Genomic DNA, 21561 nt, shown 5'->3' with positions numbered 1-21561 from the left:
TGGCATCCAGGGGTGCACAAAAAGAATTGTTAGACCAAGTGTGGGGGTCAGTCTATGGACATGGTAAGCCTGCACAGCTTTATTCAATATTCAGAACCTTGCAGAACTCAATTCACTTCTAGTCCTTTTTGAAAAAGAACTCCCTGACACCCTCAATGGAGAACAGGAAGGTAATTATATGCTGTGAGGGAAGATAACAGTATAGTAAAGAGTTTTTACTTTGCCCTTTATGGGGATTTGTTTTACTTTGTAAAAACTTTGCCTTTGAAGGCGGACCATTTGTATTGCCGTTCTTCAGAAGGTCCAAGCAGCATCTCCGGTTGGCCAACTGCTGAACCGCTTTCATAGACATAATTGGGAACATTTTCTAACCACCTTAGCATGCATTTGCAAAGTGTTTAGAAGGACAGCAGCTGGCCCTTGAACCTTTCAATTACAATGAACCTCATGGAGCATTCTAGACTCAGAAAATGCTTAGGAATGCATGCCAATACCTCCTTCTCACCACTCCTGGGTCCATAGTGGAGTGCCTCAGAGCAGTCACATGAATGGTTGTCAGGTACCCATTAGCCTTGGAGTAAATGTCCAAAGGCATTGTTTTCCTGTATTTGGAATGCCAATTTAATATAAACCAGGTGTCTTATTTCAACATACAATGCACAAACTAATGTATGTGCAGTATCACACCACAAGGTAGAGAAAATGTTGATTGATGAAAATGTAGCGTGTGAACAGTGGTCCCCAACGTCGTTTATCAATGACTGATTGGGAATGATCACTGTGTTTTTCTATGGAGGAGAGCACTGAAGGTTGCTGCTCACTTGATTCCTCCTTCCCCTTTACAAAGATTTACTTTTCTCTCCAATCACTGTAGGTGATCAGGAAAGATCATTTCCATCAACCGAATTCTTACAGCTATACGGGGCTTTAAGAACTTGGTAGAAAAGTCATAGTAAATCCATCTTAAAAAAACCCTCCGTTCCCTGCAGCTGTCAGCCACTTGTTCGGTCTTGTAGATTTGAGTGAATCCCAGTGCTCTGCAGGATGCTAGATTTATGAATCCAAACACATGTTGCATTTAATTAGACAGCGTTGAGTAATCCCAGGTTCCAATTTATAGAGCATAATATGCAGTAACATAATAAATTTGTTAATTCATTTATTCATGTTATGCTGCATTCGCTCTGCTCCTCTGTGCACAGCTATTTGTACACAGACATTTCATACAAAAACAAAGAAAGTTGGAAACAAAATGCTCCATAAACAGAGGGAAGTTGCTATACACAATGTGAGCAGGCTCGCTCCCTGTCTATAATTTGTATATACACATGGAGATAGGCTGATCCTTATGTTCATTACATATTAAGGCTGCACTTCTAGAAAATAAAAATGGGCTGCATTTATTTTATGTTAGAGATTAGGATATACATATAATTCATGTGAATGTCATATGCTTCAAATGCAGCCAGCTCAGTAGTATATTAATATTCAATTTTTGAATCGAGCCGTATGCAAGAACATCACCTATCTGCACCACAAGAGTCGGGAGATCAGGCTACATAGTGAGCTGAATGACTCAAAGCAGAGACATGTACCTCCCTCTCTTTTCGTTTCGCACATGCTGCCAAAATGAAGCCCCTTGAGAATTAGGAAATGGAGCCTTGACTTATATAGGGTGTACAGAGAATTTACATGTATCAGCCCTGGGTCATCCTATTGTTGGATTTATAAGGTAAGGATAATTGTTAGGTGAAAGGAAATGAAGGTGGAGTTAAAAAAACTGTTTATAAAAGGAATGGGGTAGAATTACTGACCCATTAGAACTGCCTATCAATACTCAAAGTGCCTTACCACGAGGGATGCAGTGGGGGGGACACGGGTGGGAATTCCGTGCCCTTACTTGTTTTGGGAATGGGTACGCGTGCCCACCCTTATTTTCAAAGAATTCTTTGGTCATCTTGGCGCACCGGTCAGAGCCATGGACCATGTCTTCCATATGGAATTGCAGGCTCAGGGTGGTATGTCTCACTGGTATGTGTTCAGAGAGAGGGAGGGTTCTGGTATCATGATGTCACTTTGGGGGAAGTTTCACATAGGCCGGGGTGTATTAGGGCAGGGACGTTTACATAGATACCGTGCCCCCTCTTCTTTTTCTACGACTACACCCCTGCTTACCTCCCTCCCTATTGTGGTATTTTACCCTTTTCTTTTAATGTATGAAGAGCTTTATTGATAGTTTTTGTACCTGGACAGCTGACATCAGTTAGAAAGCATAATTAGCATGGAGTTGAAGAATGTTAATGTACAGAGTGATTTACCTTATAATGCTCCAAAGCATCCAGAGCCAAGGCATGTCCCTCAGGGGAATAGATACACAAAGCGGCTATCAGCTCAAACACTTGTTTTTTTACCATCACATTGGATGTGTCCAGTGCTGAATTGAAAGAAAAAAAGAAATACAGTCAAATCTTTATCTTAAAACCAATGAACAGAAGAAATAGATCACATACAAACTTTTGAAAGCTTCGGATAGCTTTTGATAAGTTGGATCTGGAAGAAATTTGGTGTGTACTTTAGGGGATCCCACTAGGTAAAATCTACCGGACCAATTCAGCAAAGTTGGGTTGAATGATAATCGAACCAGACTACAAAAATCAATAGATGGTATAGGGGTCTATTTAAAATGAGTTAGTTATGAAGAAAGGTACCATAAGGTAGCACCAACATACAACATTTGCATTGTTTTATTTTACTTTAGCTACTTGAAAAGGTGGCTGGCATAGGAGCGAAGTATCTTACTCTTTCAGTGGCACTGGCCATCTTACCTTGGGCACATTGTCCCCAAAATATCTGTTTGGACACAAGTCATCAGACCACTTGCCTCATTTAAAGATTACGCCTCACTTCTTGCCACAACTCAGAAATGTTGGGTTTCTGTACTGGAGACAATGGTCACCAGGACAAATAATAAGGGTGATTTTGCTTGTCCACCAGGAGGTGTTTTGTGCTTTGCAGGTCTACTTGTGGCAAAGATGGTACTTTTGGTGTATTATAGCAATCCATTGTTTTGCACCAATGCATTTCAATTTCCACCTAGGGGCGTACCAACTAGGGAGGACCATGGAATTCCTCTAGGCACCACCTGAGTCTAGGTGAAAGAAAAACAGATGAAGGTTTCTTAGCGTTATATTGAGCACTGTATAAACATGCAGGTGCTAAACATAATCAAAATCTATATGATTCTGGGTACTCTTTAATAATAGTCCTTTTTTTAATTTCCGGCAACATGGGATAAATGGAAAGGCAATGGAACAAACCAAGGTTAATATGACCATAGGGAGCCGTGTCTTTTTACCTTCTAAAAATCACTAATCTTACCTTGAGAAAGCTTTCTGACATAACCTTCATTGTTGACAATGTACTCAATCCCTTTATGAGAATTCATCAATGTTCGGACACAGTTGATGCAAGTAAGCTGGAGGAGCGCATCAGAGATCCTTGATACTCCTCTGCCTGACAGCCTATCCAGGGCTTCCAGCAGAAGATCCAGACCACTGAGCTCCAGGAATTGCACCATCCATTGGTCATCGCTACTTTCCAGTCTCTTCTTCAGGCCAGAATAGTTCACCACAGATGGGATTTGGAGAAGGCGAATACAAAGTTCAGGATCAGCATTCTCTAAATTTGCTTCACTCTGATCCGACTCCTGGGGTGCAAGCTTCTCTTTTAGGCTCACCCATTTCTTATGGGCTCCTTCTTTGCTTAGAGACATTTTGGGTATTTTTTCCTGTAAAGAGAAAACACAGAAATAAATGTTAAAGTCAATGGAAATTCAATATTTGAAACTCATGATGGGCTTTCTAATACAATAGCAGAATGGATGGGGTTGGCCATACTTGGATGACTGTTTTTAGACTGCTTACTGTAAGGTTCTAATAACAGCTGTGAGAGGGTAATTGAGCAAAGTGCAGCAACACTGTCTATAAAAGGCTTCATTACACCTCTGGTTTGACAGATGTAATTTGTGTGGCTGGTATTAGAGTAGGGCAAACTAAACAATTGCCCATGGACCCACACCTTCTTCAGGGCTCCAGTTGACATAATGACAGAGTTCATAGGGAGCACTCTGTGCTGTGTATTGGAGACCCCATTTCATATCTGCTCATCTCTGGGAGTTAGGCTATAGTGGGGTTTCTGATGTCAGTGGTTTGCCACCTTGCTGGAAAATGCACTTGCAACAGAGCTTGTTGATTATATAAAGCAGGTAAGTGCACATGCACTACGTCTCATGCATTGTGGAGCCACAATGGACATGCACATACCTTTCTTACTTAGTGATCTATCACTAAGTAAATCTGCAGCTCCAATGAACAGAGTTGATCACCGATGGGACCCTAATAATGGCAATTTCTGATGACCCAAAGCAAACTGATTTTTTGGATGCCCCACTACCCTGAAAATCCAGAATATATTAACCAAAATCTGCATTCTACAAATAAGTTGCCTTCCCACTTGCCAAAAGATGTTTGTCAATATAGCCAAAATCTAACTGAGCCCCTTTCAGCAGTGAAACTATGAATGAAACATTAACTCCCACACTCCATGTTGTCAGTAATCTGATGATCTGAGAACTACCTTTGCTGACCAGTGTTATATGTTACCTTTCTGTATGTTTAGTTGTGCCCATGCTCACCCAGCTCTCCCATTTAAAAGATTTTTCTGTATTGTTGGCTCAGTGGAGCATGACATATTACACTTGAAGTTTCAGCCTGACCCCGATCTCAGCACAGAGCGGCATACAGTCCGAGTATTGTCCTGTAACAATCGTTGTGTATTGCTATTACTTCCCGCACTAAATACAGCTGGTAAACAACTGCCAAACCATGCAGCTGTTACACACAGCGCCAACTCCGCCTGGGAACATTCTTGGCTGCGGTCTTCAAGCCAAAATAAATCAAAGCTGAAGTTTAATCTGCTTATATTTTTCTTTCCCTTGCCCCGTCCTCCATCAAATTACATTTTTAATTTAAGTCTTTCTAATATAAATCCTATTTCAAACTTGGTGATCATTGCATTCCTGTGCTTCTCTATGCAATTCATGGCTGGTAGGCACGGGGCCTGAAACACTCATAGTACCCTTATAAAAGCAATAGGCTGGATCTTGGGAGGTGTTCTGCAAATATGAGAATGTTGTGATGGGTGGTTGCCAGGTTCTTAGGCAGGCTGCATTTACATTTAGACATCTCAAGGTAATACTCACTAGAAGTAGTGCACCAGCCTACCCCACTTTGTCAATCTGAGAACATAATGCAGATTATTTGATTTTGTTTGTTATAAATAAACATTTGATATAAGACAAAGAAACCCCAAAGTGCTATGGGCTAGCTAAAGAGGCAGCACAGGGTGAGAGACGACATAATAGTAATATGTTGTTTTTCATATTTACAGAAAATGTACAAAACAAGCTCACTGTCCCTTTAATAGCTGCAAGGTGAGCTGTGTGTGTAGAGAAGCCCATTGAAGGTGACAACTGATACTACATATACCACTGATTAATCCTATTTTCTTGAGCAACCAATGCCACATTCCAGAAATTAATTCTACATTTACCAATGATCATTCCAATATTCTCCAGTGAAAAAAGTCATATTTTCTAGACAGCAATCCTACATTCTCCAAAGATCAATTCCACAATTACCAATGATTAATCCTAAATTCTTCAGTAATTAATCCAACATTTACCAGTGATCAATCCTATATTCTCAAGCACACAATCCTGCATTTCCCAGCAACTAATTCTACATTTACCATTGATCAGTCCCACATTCTACAATAACCAATCCTAATTTTTACATTTACCAATCCTATATTCTCCAGCAATTCCCCAGTGACCAGTCCTATATTCTCCAGTAACCAATACTACATTTAGCAGTGATCAATCCAATATTCTCAAGCAACTAATCCCACATATCCATAACATAATCCAACATTTACTAATGACTATTCACTATTCTTCACCAACCATCCCACATGACCAAACTCTTCACATTTACCAGTGACCAATCCCGGATTCTCCAGCAAGCAATCCCACAGTTTACAGTGCCCTATATTCTTCAATGACCAATTCTACATTTACCAGCAACCAATCCTACATTCTCCAGCAATCAACTACACAATCCTATGTTCTCTAGTGACTAATTTTGCATTCTCTAGTAACCAATCTTATATTCTTCAGCAATTCATGTCATAGGCATTAGGCAATGGGTCTCAGTGATCCGAAGAAACCTTAATATTGCTGACCACTTCATAAGGATAATAGTTGCCCGGTGGTCTCAAGCTTTAGCCACCGATCAAACATGAGTGGGCAGATTAGAAAGTCAGCACTTTTGATCATACACGCTTGTTCCAGGCCAGTGCCCTAACGTATTGGGGCCACTGAATTAGCATGAGAGCCAGGCAGCTAGCATTCCTCTATAGTTATTTTTCCACTCCCCCAGTGCTGGTCCGCAAACAGAGCAGAAAGGGGTCACAGCAGCTATTGTTATACAAAGGGGGGATAATGAGGACATTTTATATGGTTGACCAAGCGGTGGTCAAAAAACTCCAAAATGGCCATGGCTGTATCTCTTCATTAGTCCTAAGAACTATTGTTACTGAGAAAGGGAGGGAAAGTTTGTTGTCACCCAGAAGTGTGGAAGAGTAAAGGAAAAGTAAATGTCCCAACAAAAATATATTGTTTGCTGCTTTTATACCTTCTCCTACACTTTGGTTTTCCATTGGGTTCACCTTGGGCGCCTTCTAAATTTGGAATACAGAACATTTAATAAAAATGCAGAACCTACATGTAAACGAGGACGGTGTCGGTCGTGCTATGTGAATTCCATGGAAAACACAGCTGTGTGAACTTAGCCCAGTGATAACTAATTATACAATTCCCCTCCATGATAAGAATGGACTTTCATTGATCTTGATCTCTCCCGGCCATGTTTGATCTCCATCTGACTGTACAATGTTTCATGATTTTGTAGATACAGCAGGCATGTTTTCTGCATTGCCATGTAAGAGTTCATATAATTGCTCTGCCATAAGGCACTTTGAAGTTTTCCCAGGAAGGAAGTGGTGATTCATTACCATACAATGGTTGTGCGAGATAATGCTCTTTTTGGGGACTAAATGTCAGCACAGCTGGACAGAATCAGATGGCTACAAACTCCGACTTGTGATCTGCCTAATGCAAACTTGAATGACGTCCTCATCCTTCCCCGTAACTTGTCAAGCCATGTGCACACTGATGGCTAATTGTCACCATTTTCCTGCCCCAACTCTCTAAGTGTGCAAAAAGTTATCTGAAAGGCCCACAACAGTTGGAAGCAGGTTCAGCTAATAAAGGTTGATAAAGGTGAAAGAACATGGAGCAAGTGGAAACCACCGCATGGAAACTGATGTTAACCACTCGTTTATGGTGCACAACTGTGTAAAAACAGCCTGAAATCTGTGAACAACCCTTGTATGTGGCGTACAAAAATCTAACAGTCAATTTTGTATCCGAAGCAGCCACAGAAGAAAAGCATGTCCACTGCCATCATGAGAACCAAACCATTGCTCAGTTATTTTGCAGTGCAAGAAATGTGATATTAGGAGGAATGGGGGCACGGTGACCTAAAGAGGAGCCCAGTAGTGTGTTGCTTCTACTGTCCAGTCACAGGCTGTACAGCAACAGAACCTATAAAACCTGCCAAACTGCAGCAGAGCAAAGTCAGTTCTCTGCCCCTGCCAGACAGGGCTGAACTGCATGGCAAAGGTCTGTAAATCTCAGGACAAGATGGAGATCCAAATCCTTTAGCATGTAAAACAGTGACCATCTACAGATTTCATCTAGAGTTTAGCTATAGCACCGATTTGGAGGATTTTAGTGTTGGTGCTTTAAAAGAAGAGGCAAGCAGTGGGCATTCTTGCACAGGAGGCCATTGCCATATCAATGTCAAAGCCATTGGCTAATAAAACAACTCTGCAGTTAACCAGTGATAAAGTTCAATGATTGGACCCAACCCTGACAATAAAATCTGCTAAATTTATATTTCCAGTTTAGCAGGACATTGCTGCTTATAAACCAGTATGACTGATCAAACAGGCAGTATGGCTCCGCTCACATCCCTACATTTGTCATGCTGACCAGCACATGATTTTAAATGTTTGATCTACCCAGAAGGTAGATCCTAATCATCAATGGAGTCTTGTGCAGGGAGTCAGGCCCTGGGCCCCTTTTTTGTGTCCTGTTTACCCAAACATTCCTGACTCGGCTCCTGTCCATCTCGGGGGCTTTGGCTGATCCTGTCCATCTATGTGCATTCTAGCTGCTCCCATTGCATTCTCTATAATAAATTACCTAGCAAGGAGATCGGGAACCCTCGCCATTATCATAGCAAGTCCACCTAGAACTCCATATACATCCACAAAGTGACAACACTGCTGTTCAATTTAACTGGAGAACAAACATAGTTGTCACTCTCTTAAAGGAAGAAGAAAAATAACACATCCACTGGCATTAACATGTCATAAAACTATGATACTATCACACAAACTGAATGTTATTTGAAGTGATATTGAAGTGATGGGTAGCCTCACTTTAATGAGTGTACAATCGTACCCACCCCACCATACCCCAGTGGCGACAATCACTTCCTATCCAGCCCTGATTTTCCTTCTTTCCTATGTTGATTTAAAGCACAAGTGATTGTGGAATGCAAGTTGGCTGCATGATGAGTAATAGGAAAATAAACAAAATCCCCATCCTGCAGGACCCAGCCCTCCTATATTGACTACTTGGAATACAATATCATTCTGGTGTCACAAAATACACTGTCCATGCATGGTTTACATGGGAGATCTGCAAAAAACATTCAGTATTCTGATTTCTGCTTACAATAACCAAGCTTTTCTTGATCTCTGAGAATTTAAATTCACAAAGCTCAGGACATGAAAGATTGTTTCCAGTGACAGATGAACGATTGAGCGATTCTCAGTTTTTTTTGGGGGGGAAAAGGGACAGCACATTGAAATGCACAGCAGTCATTCCTGATCACTTGTCCAATAATCTGTCATGATGGGGACTGATATACGCATACAGAACCATTTTTTCTCCATGCAACAATATTTTGATGTGTATATGCAGCTTAGTACACACAGAACGATTTCTTATTTGATTTCATGATTGGACCTGAAAGAGAAACCAACAGCCGACTGTTTAAAAGTAGTCAATCAAATGTGAAAAGATTGGACCTATTGATAAATTTTGATACACAAATGATAAGTACAAAAGGGCAATTAAACCGATCAGAATGGTATACATGTGTGTGCCGTATTTTCAGACTAATTGATTACTGATCTTAAAATTAATCTGAACAGGCAGCCCAGTGCAACCCTGGAAACAGATCTGCTCATGTGTACTAAACCTAAAACCCCAGGATGGAGATTCTTTTAAAAAAAATGTTATTTTTAGCTTCAATGGCTCCTAAAATGACAATCAGACCGCTAAAATGAAAGATCCTTATGGTAAACCTTTGTGCATTGACGTAGAATCTGCAAATAATTCAACTTACCTCAATGGTTTGTCATTTGCAGCAGATAAGAGAATAGGAGTAAACACACCTTGAAGAGCTCACAAGCACTCATTCATCCTCTGCTATTCAGGTGTCCTGGAAATTCAGCGTCATTCACACAAGCATGAAACTCCCAAAGATTTATTTAAAGAGCTCATTATGAGAGGTGTGCCTAGTGAATGCTGCTGGTAATACTCTACATGAAGGGGAAGACTGAGGTTGGTTAGACAACATAAGACGACTGCTAGCAAAATCAATTTCAGGATTTTATTTTTTTTATGCTAGCATGTTTAATCAGACCTTCTGAGCATGCATATTTTTTGTATCTATTGTAGGATCAGGTGGAAGGGAAATGTCCCAGTACTGCAAAAAGTCAGCTGGATGAACACAGCAGGGTCTGAATGTAGCCAAAGCCTGGTTCCTGTATGGATGGTTTTGAAACCTTATGGTTACCACTTATCTTCTGCATGTAATCAGCCGTGTTGGATAGGGTAGTAATTGTCCAACATAGGCAGGACCATCATCAGGGGGGTACAAAGGGTACTTCTGTACTGGGCTCTGATCACAAGAACTTGATGTTGCAATACTATAACTTTTAGACATGGGAGGGAGGAAAAAAGTTTACTATTGTGTCCATCTGAAAAGAATGCACATTAAAAATTGGGTGCATTAGCTGGCACCTACAGTATTTCTTGCAGTGGGAAGATTGGAGATTTTTATACCATGCTATAAAAGCAGACCTTGTGCTCTGGTTGCACCCCACTGTTGGATTATCAAGGTGCTGACGTTGATGGGCAAACTTTAACCTTGTGAGGACCCCATGCAAAGATAATGTAGGTCACAACTATTACATCTATGTACAATTTACTAGAAGCATGTGTGAAACAACACTTTTTGGTATTTTCGGGAAGACCCTTTATTGGCAGCCATTGGCAGAATAAGGAAATGTGTAGTGTCAAAGTGGAGCACCGGTGGCAAAACTAATGGATTGCCCAGCGGATGTGGCTGCCTTGTGCATTGACTATCGGAACTTGGAACTATGGCACTCCACACATACAAAAGTTGGCCAATTATCACTAATGAGGAAAAGTCATTTAATGTATAATGGCACCTTTTAGGGAAAAGACCAACCAACAACTCAGAATTTACCATTCTGCTGTTTGTCTGTGTGGCCGCAAGGATCTCTGGTTATTAGGGGGTAACACAAAAAAAGACGAGGGGTACATAGCTAAAAATGAACTTTGTATAAAACTATAAAAATATACAACTATAATCCCATCCCCTCCTCTCATACATGAAAATAGTTTCTCCCAAATCAGCAAAATTTAAACTCTTTGGAAATAAGCTGTGTGATCTGACTGGAGGGGATAATATCCCGTATGATGGAGCACTGCGAATGTGCTGGGTGTGTCTTAGCCCGTTTTGATAAGACTGGAATGTATTCTGTACAAAAATGCAGCTAAAAGCTTTGCTGGAATGCAATTCTTCTTAACTACAACTGAACCAGAAAAGAATAATTGTAAACCGCTCTAACCAGCTAATCAGGAGTTCAGTGTGACCGAGACTTGTATATTTAGTAATGGTTTAGCTGTACGCAGCAAAGTAGCAGTTTACTTAAAATTAATCTTTTTTTATTTGGAGATGATGCAAGCTGCCATTTCTGACTTGGTTCTAAAAAATACAGCTTACCTGGTTGGTGGTTCTAATCCTCCAACTTTAATATCTTCCGAATCACTGAGCCAAAATGGGTTTGCAGCTCAGGTGTTCAGCCAATTATCTGCATGATTGTTTCAGGTGTGTGACTGCAACTACTGACCGCAAGTGATAAGCTTTACATCCAAGGAATTAGCACTTTTTAGAATGGCTTCAGCAATTAATACTTCTATCAGCTCTCAGTGGTCCACTTTAAGGCCACTTTCAGACTTTGCTGCTGGAACAACCCAATCCCATTTGTGCATGTGTCCCTTTGAGCCATACCTTCCTCTGGAGGAAGAACTGCACCACGATGGCAAACGCGTTAACCTGAAGTTCTCTTTGCTATTCTGAACATATAGCAGCAGAATGCACCAGGGAATGGCTAACTGCATGGATGAAAGGGGCCTGAGTAGAATAGCTTGGTAGCAAAGCAGGCTCCAAGAAAACCAAGACTTGGGATTATGCAGACAAGCTCCTACTTGATCAAATTGCTTTTGTTTTTAGTAATTGGTTGACATGAAATTTCCTGCACAGGTTGGTTCATTTTCAGACACAAAACAGTTCTAATTTTACTATTGTGAGTCAGATCTTTTGCCAGTCATCTCATGTCAGGGCACCCCTATATTGTCCTGTAATGATTTATCGTATTTCTGTGTGATATCACAGATATAGTAATAAATACAGAATATTACCAATCTATGTAATGTGTATGGATCACATTTCTTCCATTGTTACTATTTGGGTGACAAAATCTATTTATATTCTCCATATGAAGGGATAGATGTATCTAACCTATAGATTTGTTTCATATTCTGTGCATTATATTATATTACATTTTAGAAGCATCGCCCATTTCCATCCATGTGACTGTTGGTGTAACCCATTTAGCAGATTCTAGTACATCACATATGCTCATAAAACAAGCTGAATCTTGCAGAGTACATTGAATTACATCTTGCATCTGGTGTTTTACTTTAATTAGATTCTCTCCGTCACTGCCACCGCAATGGTACTGAAGACTTGTGAGCGACGTTAGAAGAAGGCTGGCTGAGTAATCTGCTTCCTCCACAGCATGCAGACCTTCCTAAAGCTACCCTGCCTGTGCATAAGTATAGAAGCTGCCATGGCTGACTTGTTTTTGAAAATGCATGCTACAGGGCTGCCAATTCATAATTGTAGCAAGGAGACCCCACACAGGCTGGAAACAATTTGTGGGTCACAGGTTTTTCCTGACCAAAAGCCAGGATCTTTGGGGTTCTGGAGGAGCTGCCTTTATCAGGAGATTAGAAAGTTTTTCTAGTGAAGGGATAATCTGGATAAGAAGTTAATGTTCTAATGGAAATTGTATATTGGTGTTGCCAGACCATCAACTGTGCAGATTTGTTTTGCAGGCTAGAGAGGGGTTATATCTGAAAGCTCTTGTGCTTGTTGTACGGTCATATTTGGACACTTTGTACAGTCACAATTCTGCTTCTTGTGTTCACATGGCAGTGCTCTGTGCTGGCATAGCTGAGTAACAGCCACACCCCTTATCACAATTGCCCTATTACAGATTTAAGGAGGGTAATATTAGAAAAACTTTGCTACCAAAAGCACTGGTTTAACTTTGATGCCTATGGGACTATACAGTCATATATAGACACCCAATACAACCCCGAAACATTGTGTTTCTTGGGCTGACTCTGAAGTTCTCAGTCACACCCCTTATCACAATCCTGGCACATATTTGTATAAGAGGTGCATGTCCAGCAAGCTCTTCTAGCAGGAGAACTGGGTCTAACCCTGATACCTATGGGACTGCACAATCATATTTAGACACTCCATACAACCCAGTAAAAATTCTGCTTCCCGCAATGCCCTGTGCTGGCATAGCTGAGTGATGGCCACACCCCTTATCACAAGCGTCCTCAAAAATATTTGAATTGCAGAGTAGAGAAGGTGAATATCTGATGAAAACTTCTGTCAAGAGCATCAAGTTTAATTCTGGCACCTATTGGACTGCACAGACATATTTAGACACCTTGTACAACCTAATACAAAAGCTATGTCTTGCAGTCCTTGCAGTGCTCTGTGCTGTCATAGCTGAATAACTGCCACACCCTTTATCCTTGCACATTTTTATATTACAGCATGGAGAAGGGGAATATCTGATGAACTCTTCTGCTAAAAGCACTAGGTCTAACTTTGATATCCATTGCACTGCACCTTTGCATCCTGCACTAGCACTGCAATGCTATAGGGTAGCATAGGTGAGTAACAGTCACACCTTTTATTACAAGGGTTCTCATAGATTTGTATTGCAGAATAGAAAAGATGCGTGTCTGTTGGGTTCTTCAACAAGAAGCAAGGAGTCTAAATCTGATAAATATATGATTGTGCAGTCCAATGAAGACCTCCTGTATAACCCAGGAAAAAGTCTTCATCCTGCACTTACAATGCAGTTCTCTGTGCTGGCAGAGCTGAGTAACAACCACATCGCCCTATCACAAGTGTTCTCATACATATGTTTATTACAGCGTAGAAAGCTGGATTGTTTGGAAAACTTTGTTCTAGGTCTAACTCTGCTACGTACGAAGCTGCACAGTCATATTCAGATGTTCTGTACACCCGAGTAAACATTGTGCTTTCTGTACTCACACTGCAGTGCTCTGTGCTGGCACAGCATAGTATAGAACAGGGGTGTCAAACTCAAATACACAGAGGGCCAAAATTAAAACTTAGACCAAGTCGGGGGCCAAACATGAAATTTATAGAAAAAATTGAGGAAGTTTATTTATAACAAACAAAATCAAACCCCTCTACACACACTTTAGGGTTGAAGAGACTAATTTCTATCTATGCAGCCTGTGTGTTGTTCTTCCTCTCACGTCACAAGTTTGTCTGACACTAAATATTACACTATGCAGTCTCCAATGGATTGAAACAAACACAATGCCCCTGGTAGTCAGGCACCATTGCCTAGGTGCCTCATGTGATCATTGCCTAGGCTTTGTGTCACATGATGGGTGTACAGGAATAATGTCTATGTATTGCATGTATTAAAAAATGATGATGTGAGGTAGTACCATAGAGTTTCATGTGGATCCTGCTATGTGTAAGGAAATGAATAGAGATTGTCTGTCTGTGCATATTCCAGCACACTATATCAGATCCTCAGCCTAATACTGATTGTAAGTTTCCCAGCTATGTACTACAATCTTAGAAATACAGTTGGGACGATCAAACCCATTGTTTTTAGTGCTGTTGGTACTGTCAGATATAGAAGATTCAAATTAACCTCCCTAGCGGTCTAATTCCGTCCAAATTTCCATGCATAAAGCAGTACAATTTTTTGCATGGAAATTTATTTTTCATTGTAGGCTATTGTTCTTAGGCATAACTCACCGACATTTATTAAGTTTAACAAATTAATTATTAAACTTTAAATACCAAAACACAAAAATTTGTTTTGTTAAAAAAATAAAAAATACAAAACTATTTGAATTTCCCGCCGATCCTCCCGCCTGCACCGATGTCAAACCCTGGCGATTGTCGCTGCATTTGCCAGCTGGAGATCGAGGAGGAAGGACGTGTCCCTAGGACCTGCGGAGAGCAGCAGGACGCCGGGGGACACCAACAAGGCAAGGTAAGTGGATTTTTTTTTAAAAGCTACCCTGAGTGAGACTCGGGTGGATTTTTAAGGCAAAAAGCATTAATCTCGAGTCACACTCAGGAATACCGCTAGGGGGGTTAATTGCTTTGCCGCTTCCATCATTTGCATGCAGAACTACAATTACAATATATTACTGTAGGCGCCTGTGATGTGAGAGGGGGGCACAAAGCGGCAGAGATATCTCACCTCCTGTTCCATAGACGCGAGTGTTGCCAAGACTATAATACCCGGCATTACTTGCGTCAGTAGGACAGAACAACACTGCAGTGCCAGGCATAGGCCGCTGGTCTATAGACGCGAGTGATGCCGGGAATTAAACTCGCTGCAATACGTAGTAGCGGGCGGGCCAGACTTAATTCCTTTTTTGGAATTCTTTGGGGGGGCCAAAGATTTGGCCCTTGGGCCAGAGTTTGACACCCCTGGTATAGAAGGTACATCTATTGGACTGCTCAATCATATTTAAACAATCATATTTATACAACTGCTGTAATGGAAAATTAAGTTTTTTTTTTTTTTACTGCAGTGCCTTTTTTGCTGCATTTTTATTTATTTGACTTCAGCTGGTCCTTGATACAATAATAGGCCACATAGCCATTTCCCAGCACATTTTTATTAGAGCTGTTATGCTTCTGAGTAGGAACAAATGGGCACCCAGATAACAGGGCCACTTATTTCCTCACAATAAGCCGGGTTTGTACATTTTAATCTCTTTCCTTTATGTTGGATCTGACACAGAACGAAGATCACATGGTACAGGCAGATAACGCAGCTGAAGCAGCGCACCATGACAGTAAAACATATGCACGCACATCTCCATATTGGTGAGTCTGCAATGGAGATTGGCACCGTGCTGTGGTTACCAGAATGTGAGCCTGCTGCTCATGGCTATCGGAGACATCGATGAATATTAATATTTAACTATGTTTATTTCAGCCTGAAAAGAAGTGTGTTATAAATTTTCAGGAATCATCTCGCATTCGGCACCTATCTGTTCTGTGTGCTAACATCGTAAAAATATAACGGCTGCCACTGTGCACTTGTTTGGGAAATTCTGGCCCCGGGCTCGTCATTTTCATCCTAACTTTACCTAAAATGCAGCTGGCCTGATACAAGCAAACATTGGCCAGTGGGTCATCGTCACGGCCAGTGTTCAGGATATTCACATTTTTCTCTTATTAAAGGTTCCTCACAATGAAAGTAATAATTTGCATCATCTATCACTCGCCTCCTTTTCTTTCAAGTGTATCTATAGCCATTGGGAAGTAGAGTAGGGTAAAACCCCTATCAAATCCTTTTTGTTGTCTGTGCACCATTGGGGGAACTTTTTTTTAGCTCCCGTTCCAATGATGCAACAGGAAGTTAGAGGAAATCTTCCATGCATTGCAAGTTTTACAGCTGATGCTTTTCAGTAAAGTGAAGCTGCCATGTAAGAAATATAGAGGCTGGCAATGCTTTCAATATTTTGAAACAAAGACCAGAAACCAGCATGCTGTAAGAGTCTTGGAATATCTATATCTTGTCCCACTTACCTTTCTGACCTGGTAAAACAAATACTCCCTCAGCCGCTCTCTTCACTCCTCCAAAGACTTACTAATGACTTCCTCACTCATAACCTCATCACATGCACGGCTCCAAGACTTTTCTAGAGCTGCCCTGACTCTCTGCAATGTCTCCCCTGTCCTATTCGGCTTGCTCCAAATTTCTGCACTCAAAACTCATTGTTTCAAACTTGCCTACCCGTCTTCTTCTGTCTTTTGAAACCCTTACTATTTCCCACTATTCCATATCTCTCTTCCTATTGCGTGTTACTTCCACCACGTCCTAGATTGTAAGCTCCTTGGGGCAGGGTCCCCTCCTACTCCTGTGTCACTGTCTGTATCTGTATGTCATTTGCAACCCCTATTTATTGTACTGCGCTGCGTAATATGTTGGTGCTATATAAATCCTGTTGAATAATAATAATAATAAGAATATTTCTAAATATTCTGGGTCTGATCCTCACAGTATTTAAGCTTAAGTGTCAATGTCAGCCAGTAAACAAGCTTTTTCTGGTTGACTATGGAAGCCTTCATTATTATCTCATGGCAAGTGCCCTTTAAAATAGTCCCTGATTGCTTGCAATCCAGGACCCATTCAGTCTGCATTGTGGCTGGATTACCTCTGGGATCACATAACTTCTGTTGTCCTCTCCCATAATGTCCTCTGGCTGCTTGGAGGATCAATGGGGGAAGTTGGATTGTGGGGGTGGTGTAAGAGCCAAGGTGGAAAGCACTTACAGTAAGCCAAAAAGAGACAAAATCCAGTCCTGTAGCTGGATATCCATGCAATTAGCATTTGTTACTGTAATGTGTTCTGTAATGACAATTATATAATCTGGGGTGGTCGGTTTATCTTTGGTATGGTCTAACCATACTACAGGTTTGTGATAGCCAAGTGCAATCAGAATGCATGCACTGCCTTTACACAGCACTTAAGCATTTAAAACCCTTTAATTCCTTTTTGACATCATTTGAACTGGAAAAGAATTGGAATTGTTCAATATTTGACTCCACTTCCACAATATGGACTACAACAGAGGTCTGGGCAAGCCTAAAGGTCTTTCTTCAACTCTATCTTTTGATCAATCCTTGTAGTTGGTATACATTTGGGTCACAATTATTGTTTATACACAGTGCCTGCTGGCCTTTGATTCCATCACGTATAGAAATGGTCTATGTTCTATACTCTATGCCCAAGACCCTTCCATTTTCTATAATGGAAAGAACCAAGGGTTTTACTCTGCATACCAACCCAACACCGACAATTTGGTTTCTGGTCACCTTAGAGCAGGGTGAAACCCTTAAAATAACTTCAGGGAATTTCATGGTCTTCAGGGAACCCCTGCTATAATTACTTTATATCCAGCTCACAGTATATTAATGTGGTGGTCAGTGGGAAGAATGTCTCTTACATTGCTAGGCATTGGGAAGAATGGCACCCTTACAGATAGCCAAAAAGATAATTGGTGTCACTTAAACTGACCTCAGAGGCACAAACTGCTCATTGCTCAAGGAACTCCTAGCAAACTCTGGAAGAACCCTGGTTGAGAAACACTGCCTTAGGTGCAATTTGTCTGAAATGTCTTACAGTCCATTATATTTGAAGTTTTAATTTCCCTATTCAATTCTCTACAAGTATTTCCTAACACTGCTCACAGACTGCTGGTGACTCAGAAAGGAAATCCAGCGGATGACAATAGCATCTGTATCGGAAGTTCATGTCGCCTGCAGATTAATCCCCATGAGGCTATATTTATGTGTTTGTTTATCCTGACCACTTTATTGTAAAGTACAGGAGACGTGCCCATTAAAACTAAAACCAGTTCAAAGTCTATTGTTCATTTAAAACTATTTTTCAATCTGATAAATTATGGATTTCCTTAACAGATAAATTATGAAGATATATTGGTGGATTTCCCAGGCTATATGATATGCAATGATACGGCCATATCTCTAAAACTACTCATACAAGTGATAATTGCCCGATTAGACAGTGCTCAGTCTTATCTCTATGTGTTCAGCATATATTGATATTTGGTTCCAAAAACAGACCGTCCATCCAAATGACACAGATGGGAGCTATGCAAATATGCAAATGCTTTCATTTTAGAATATCAGGGAAGGGTTAAAGTTTTAGTGGTGAAAGGGAGAACTTCTATCAATGGACCTAATTTATTAAAGCTCTTTAAGGCTGGAGAGGATGCACTTTCCTCAGTGAAGCTGGGTGATCCTGCAAACCTGGATTGGATTTCCTAAAAGTAATTTATTTGTTAGCAAATGTTTTTCATCCTTGACCAGATCTGTTTCAGGTTTACTGCATCACCCAGCTTCACTGGTGAAAGAGTATCCTCTCCAGCCTTGGAGAGCTTTATTAAATCATGTCCAATGTTCTTATTGCTAGTACCATTTTCTTACCCTGTTGACAACTGCACCCTTGTGTGGGTGTCAAAAGTACAGGAAGTGAATGAATCTTCCTCAATGGTGTCACCAACAAAATTGAAGCCCAATAGTGGTTCTCAAGGATCTTTTAGATGGATGGATCCAAAGTTGATGGATCCTGCAATATTCTTCCTTGTTTTATTTTAGTTCAATAATCTAAAAATTTACCCTCCTTGTGCCATGAAGCAAGCAAAGCGTACAGCCTAAGCTCAAGAAATATCTGTGTTGGGTTTCTGGATTTACACACCTGCCCTGGCCCATATAGAGATCTTATTTTCCCTGATGGATTTTTTATATACCTCAATAGACCCAATGGTGAGCAAGAACATTAAAAACTTCTAGGTGGACAGAACAGGAATTAGGATCTCACATTTGGAGTGGTCATCACTTGAAAAGTGTCATGGGGTTTCTCACCACTATGTCCTATTAAAATATATTTCTTATGGACTAACTGATGCTTTTGGAAGCTAAATGGTTCAACAGGATAAATTATGGCACCAAAATCAAAAGATATATCAGTATATCTACAGGCTACCTTGTCAGGTTGACCTATGGTGTTGGTGGGGTGTAGGCCAATCCATTATCTTGCATGGGTTTTCACTGACTGTTGGTATTATTCTCTGACATTATAAATTATATATATTATTTACTCTACTTTCATATATCTGCCATATTACCTTTACATTTTAAATATAACTTGTTCAAACAACTCAATGTTTGTTTGAAAAAGAAGACATTTATATCTCTGGAACCCTTTCAGTCCACGTATTAGCTTCTATTAAACAAACTCAGAAATTGCTTTTCTTTCCATGAACTTCCTTCTGCCAAGTAGAAAAATGACTCATCTAGGTAGAAAAAAAAAAGAATAAAAAGTTGTTTGTCTCCAAAATTAAATGTTACTTTGTGAAGTCTTCCCTTGTTTTTAACATCCATTTTTCCAGCTTATTTCTGTAAAACCTCAGAGCCCAAAGGCCAGGGGTGGGTATACAGGGCCTTGCATAATCCTTGTGAGTAATGACTTCCATCTGTAGCTGAGACAGATCAAGAGAACCAAAATACTTCATAAATGGTTCTCAGGAAACTCACCATCTATGGTAAAATGTAGAAGGTGTTTTAATCTGTGTTATCCTAATTTCCTTTTAGCCAGAATGGGCTAGGCTTTTGCTGGGGAATGCAACCTCTTGCCAACTATTTTTTGGTGCACTGTGTTCCTCATTTAGATTCATCTTGTTGACAAGAGTTGGGTGTAGCAGTGTGAATTCCTTGGTTTAAATAAGAGGGGTTGGACAATACTTGGCTGGTGTTGTATGTTCTGGTAAAACCAGGTTATTGGCAACCAAAGAAGTTTTATACAGCAAGGTGGCCTGGTATACCAAGCAATATCTAGAATGAACATTACTGAAACAGTAGGAAAGTATTTCTTTTTTTTAGGTTTGGCTGACTGTTAAAGCATATACAAATTTGTATATAAACCCACCTACAAATATTTAATATATTGTAGTGTGCCAGTCCTCTCATATGGTGGTTGCATTGGTTTCCCTGTTCAAGCTTCTTTTCCCTTGATGGTTCTGCCAATACTTCCTTTATTATGGTTACACACCATGCTATATTCATGGAGAAACAGCATTGTCCCCCCAGGGCCTATTCGCTGTTTTGGATTTTAAACACCACTCTCTTGCCTTCACTTCCATATAGAAAGCCATTGCTTTATAGATCACATTGTTGAGATTTCATTTCAGTGCACAGGATTTTACATAGACATAAGAGTTTTCAGAGAATTAAGGTGTTTTTGTACTTCAAGAAAATGTTCTTAGCAGGAAAACTAATACAACTACTTTATAATAGAATTTGTGATCTATCCTCATATTTCCCTTCTTTTTCTATTTTATTTGTGTTTGCTTTTATATTTTCCTAGGCTTTAGATATTAATTAATCCTGGACAGTGACTGAATTAATAGAATGTATTTCCTATATATTTTTAAGAGATAATCTCCAATGCACATATTTAAATACACTAGAGCAAGTGCGTCATCTATATATCTATACCGGGAGCACTGTATTCTTTGTACAGTTATTCTTTATAACATTCTTGACTTAGCTGTCAGATCAGTTACAGTTAATGATCAGGTAAGTCAGGAATTCTTTAAATGTTTGCACAGCTACTAAGTACTTCCTATCTTGTATTGGCCTCACCGTTCTTCTTATCACAGGTTCATTCTACATGCATCACTTCCACTTATCCAACCACAAGTATGTATGCATTAGGACAGGTATCCCCAGAGGGTATTTTCAGACTGAGGACAGAGGCGTTTCTCAATGTGCTGTTCTGACGCTGTGTTTATGTACACTTTCACTATGAGCTGTTGTAGAAATAAAGGAACACTCCACCCAAACCGGTATTGCTGTTTTTAGTGGATGAAGTGCCATCATTTATGGATTCTGGCGGTAAGATCTCTGCAATGGATTTCTTGATTTTGCATGCACAACATTTATAATGAGTTTTTGCACTTTCTGCTGGATTTTGTATTTTGTGGAGACTGCAGCTGGAGAATTGGGAACACCCGAAGTTAAAAGTATATCTGATTGCTGGAATCCCCAATAAAATGCCAAAATGACAGACATTGAAGATCTAATGCAC

The 21561-nt window shown here is 40.3% G+C and overlaps 1 protein-coding gene and 1 long non-coding RNA gene across 3 annotated transcripts in view; one reads left to right on the top strand and one right to left on the bottom strand.

Annotated features, from left to right (window-relative positions):
• LOC140342410 (uncharacterized) overlaps window positions 1-21561 on the top strand; it is a 94174-nt gene that overhangs the window by 48049 nt on the left and 24564 nt on the right. The gene's annotated exons all lie outside the window — the stretch shown is intronic.
• Window positions 1-21561, bottom strand: part of INF2 (inverted formin 2) — a 47097-nt gene that overhangs the window by 23659 nt on the left and 1877 nt on the right. For both annotated transcript variants that reach the window (XM_072428577.1, XM_072428576.1), the window contains exons 2-3: window positions 3379-3787; window positions 2319-2434 (exon numbers count right to left, since the gene is read on the bottom strand). In XM_072428577.1, coding sequence (XP_072284678.1) covers window positions 2319-2434; window positions 3379-3787 — 525 coding nt within the window. The remainder of the gene's footprint in view (window positions 1-2318; window positions 2435-3378; window positions 3788-21561) is intronic.

This window comes from Pyxicephalus adspersus, chromosome 12 (assembly GCF_032062135.1).
Source record: "Pyxicephalus adspersus chromosome 12, UCB_Pads_2.0, whole genome shotgun sequence".
Classification (NCBI taxonomy): Eukaryota; Metazoa; Chordata; class Amphibia; order Anura; family Pyxicephalidae; genus Pyxicephalus; species Pyxicephalus adspersus.
This window is presented reverse-complemented; position numbering and strand designations above follow the sequence as displayed.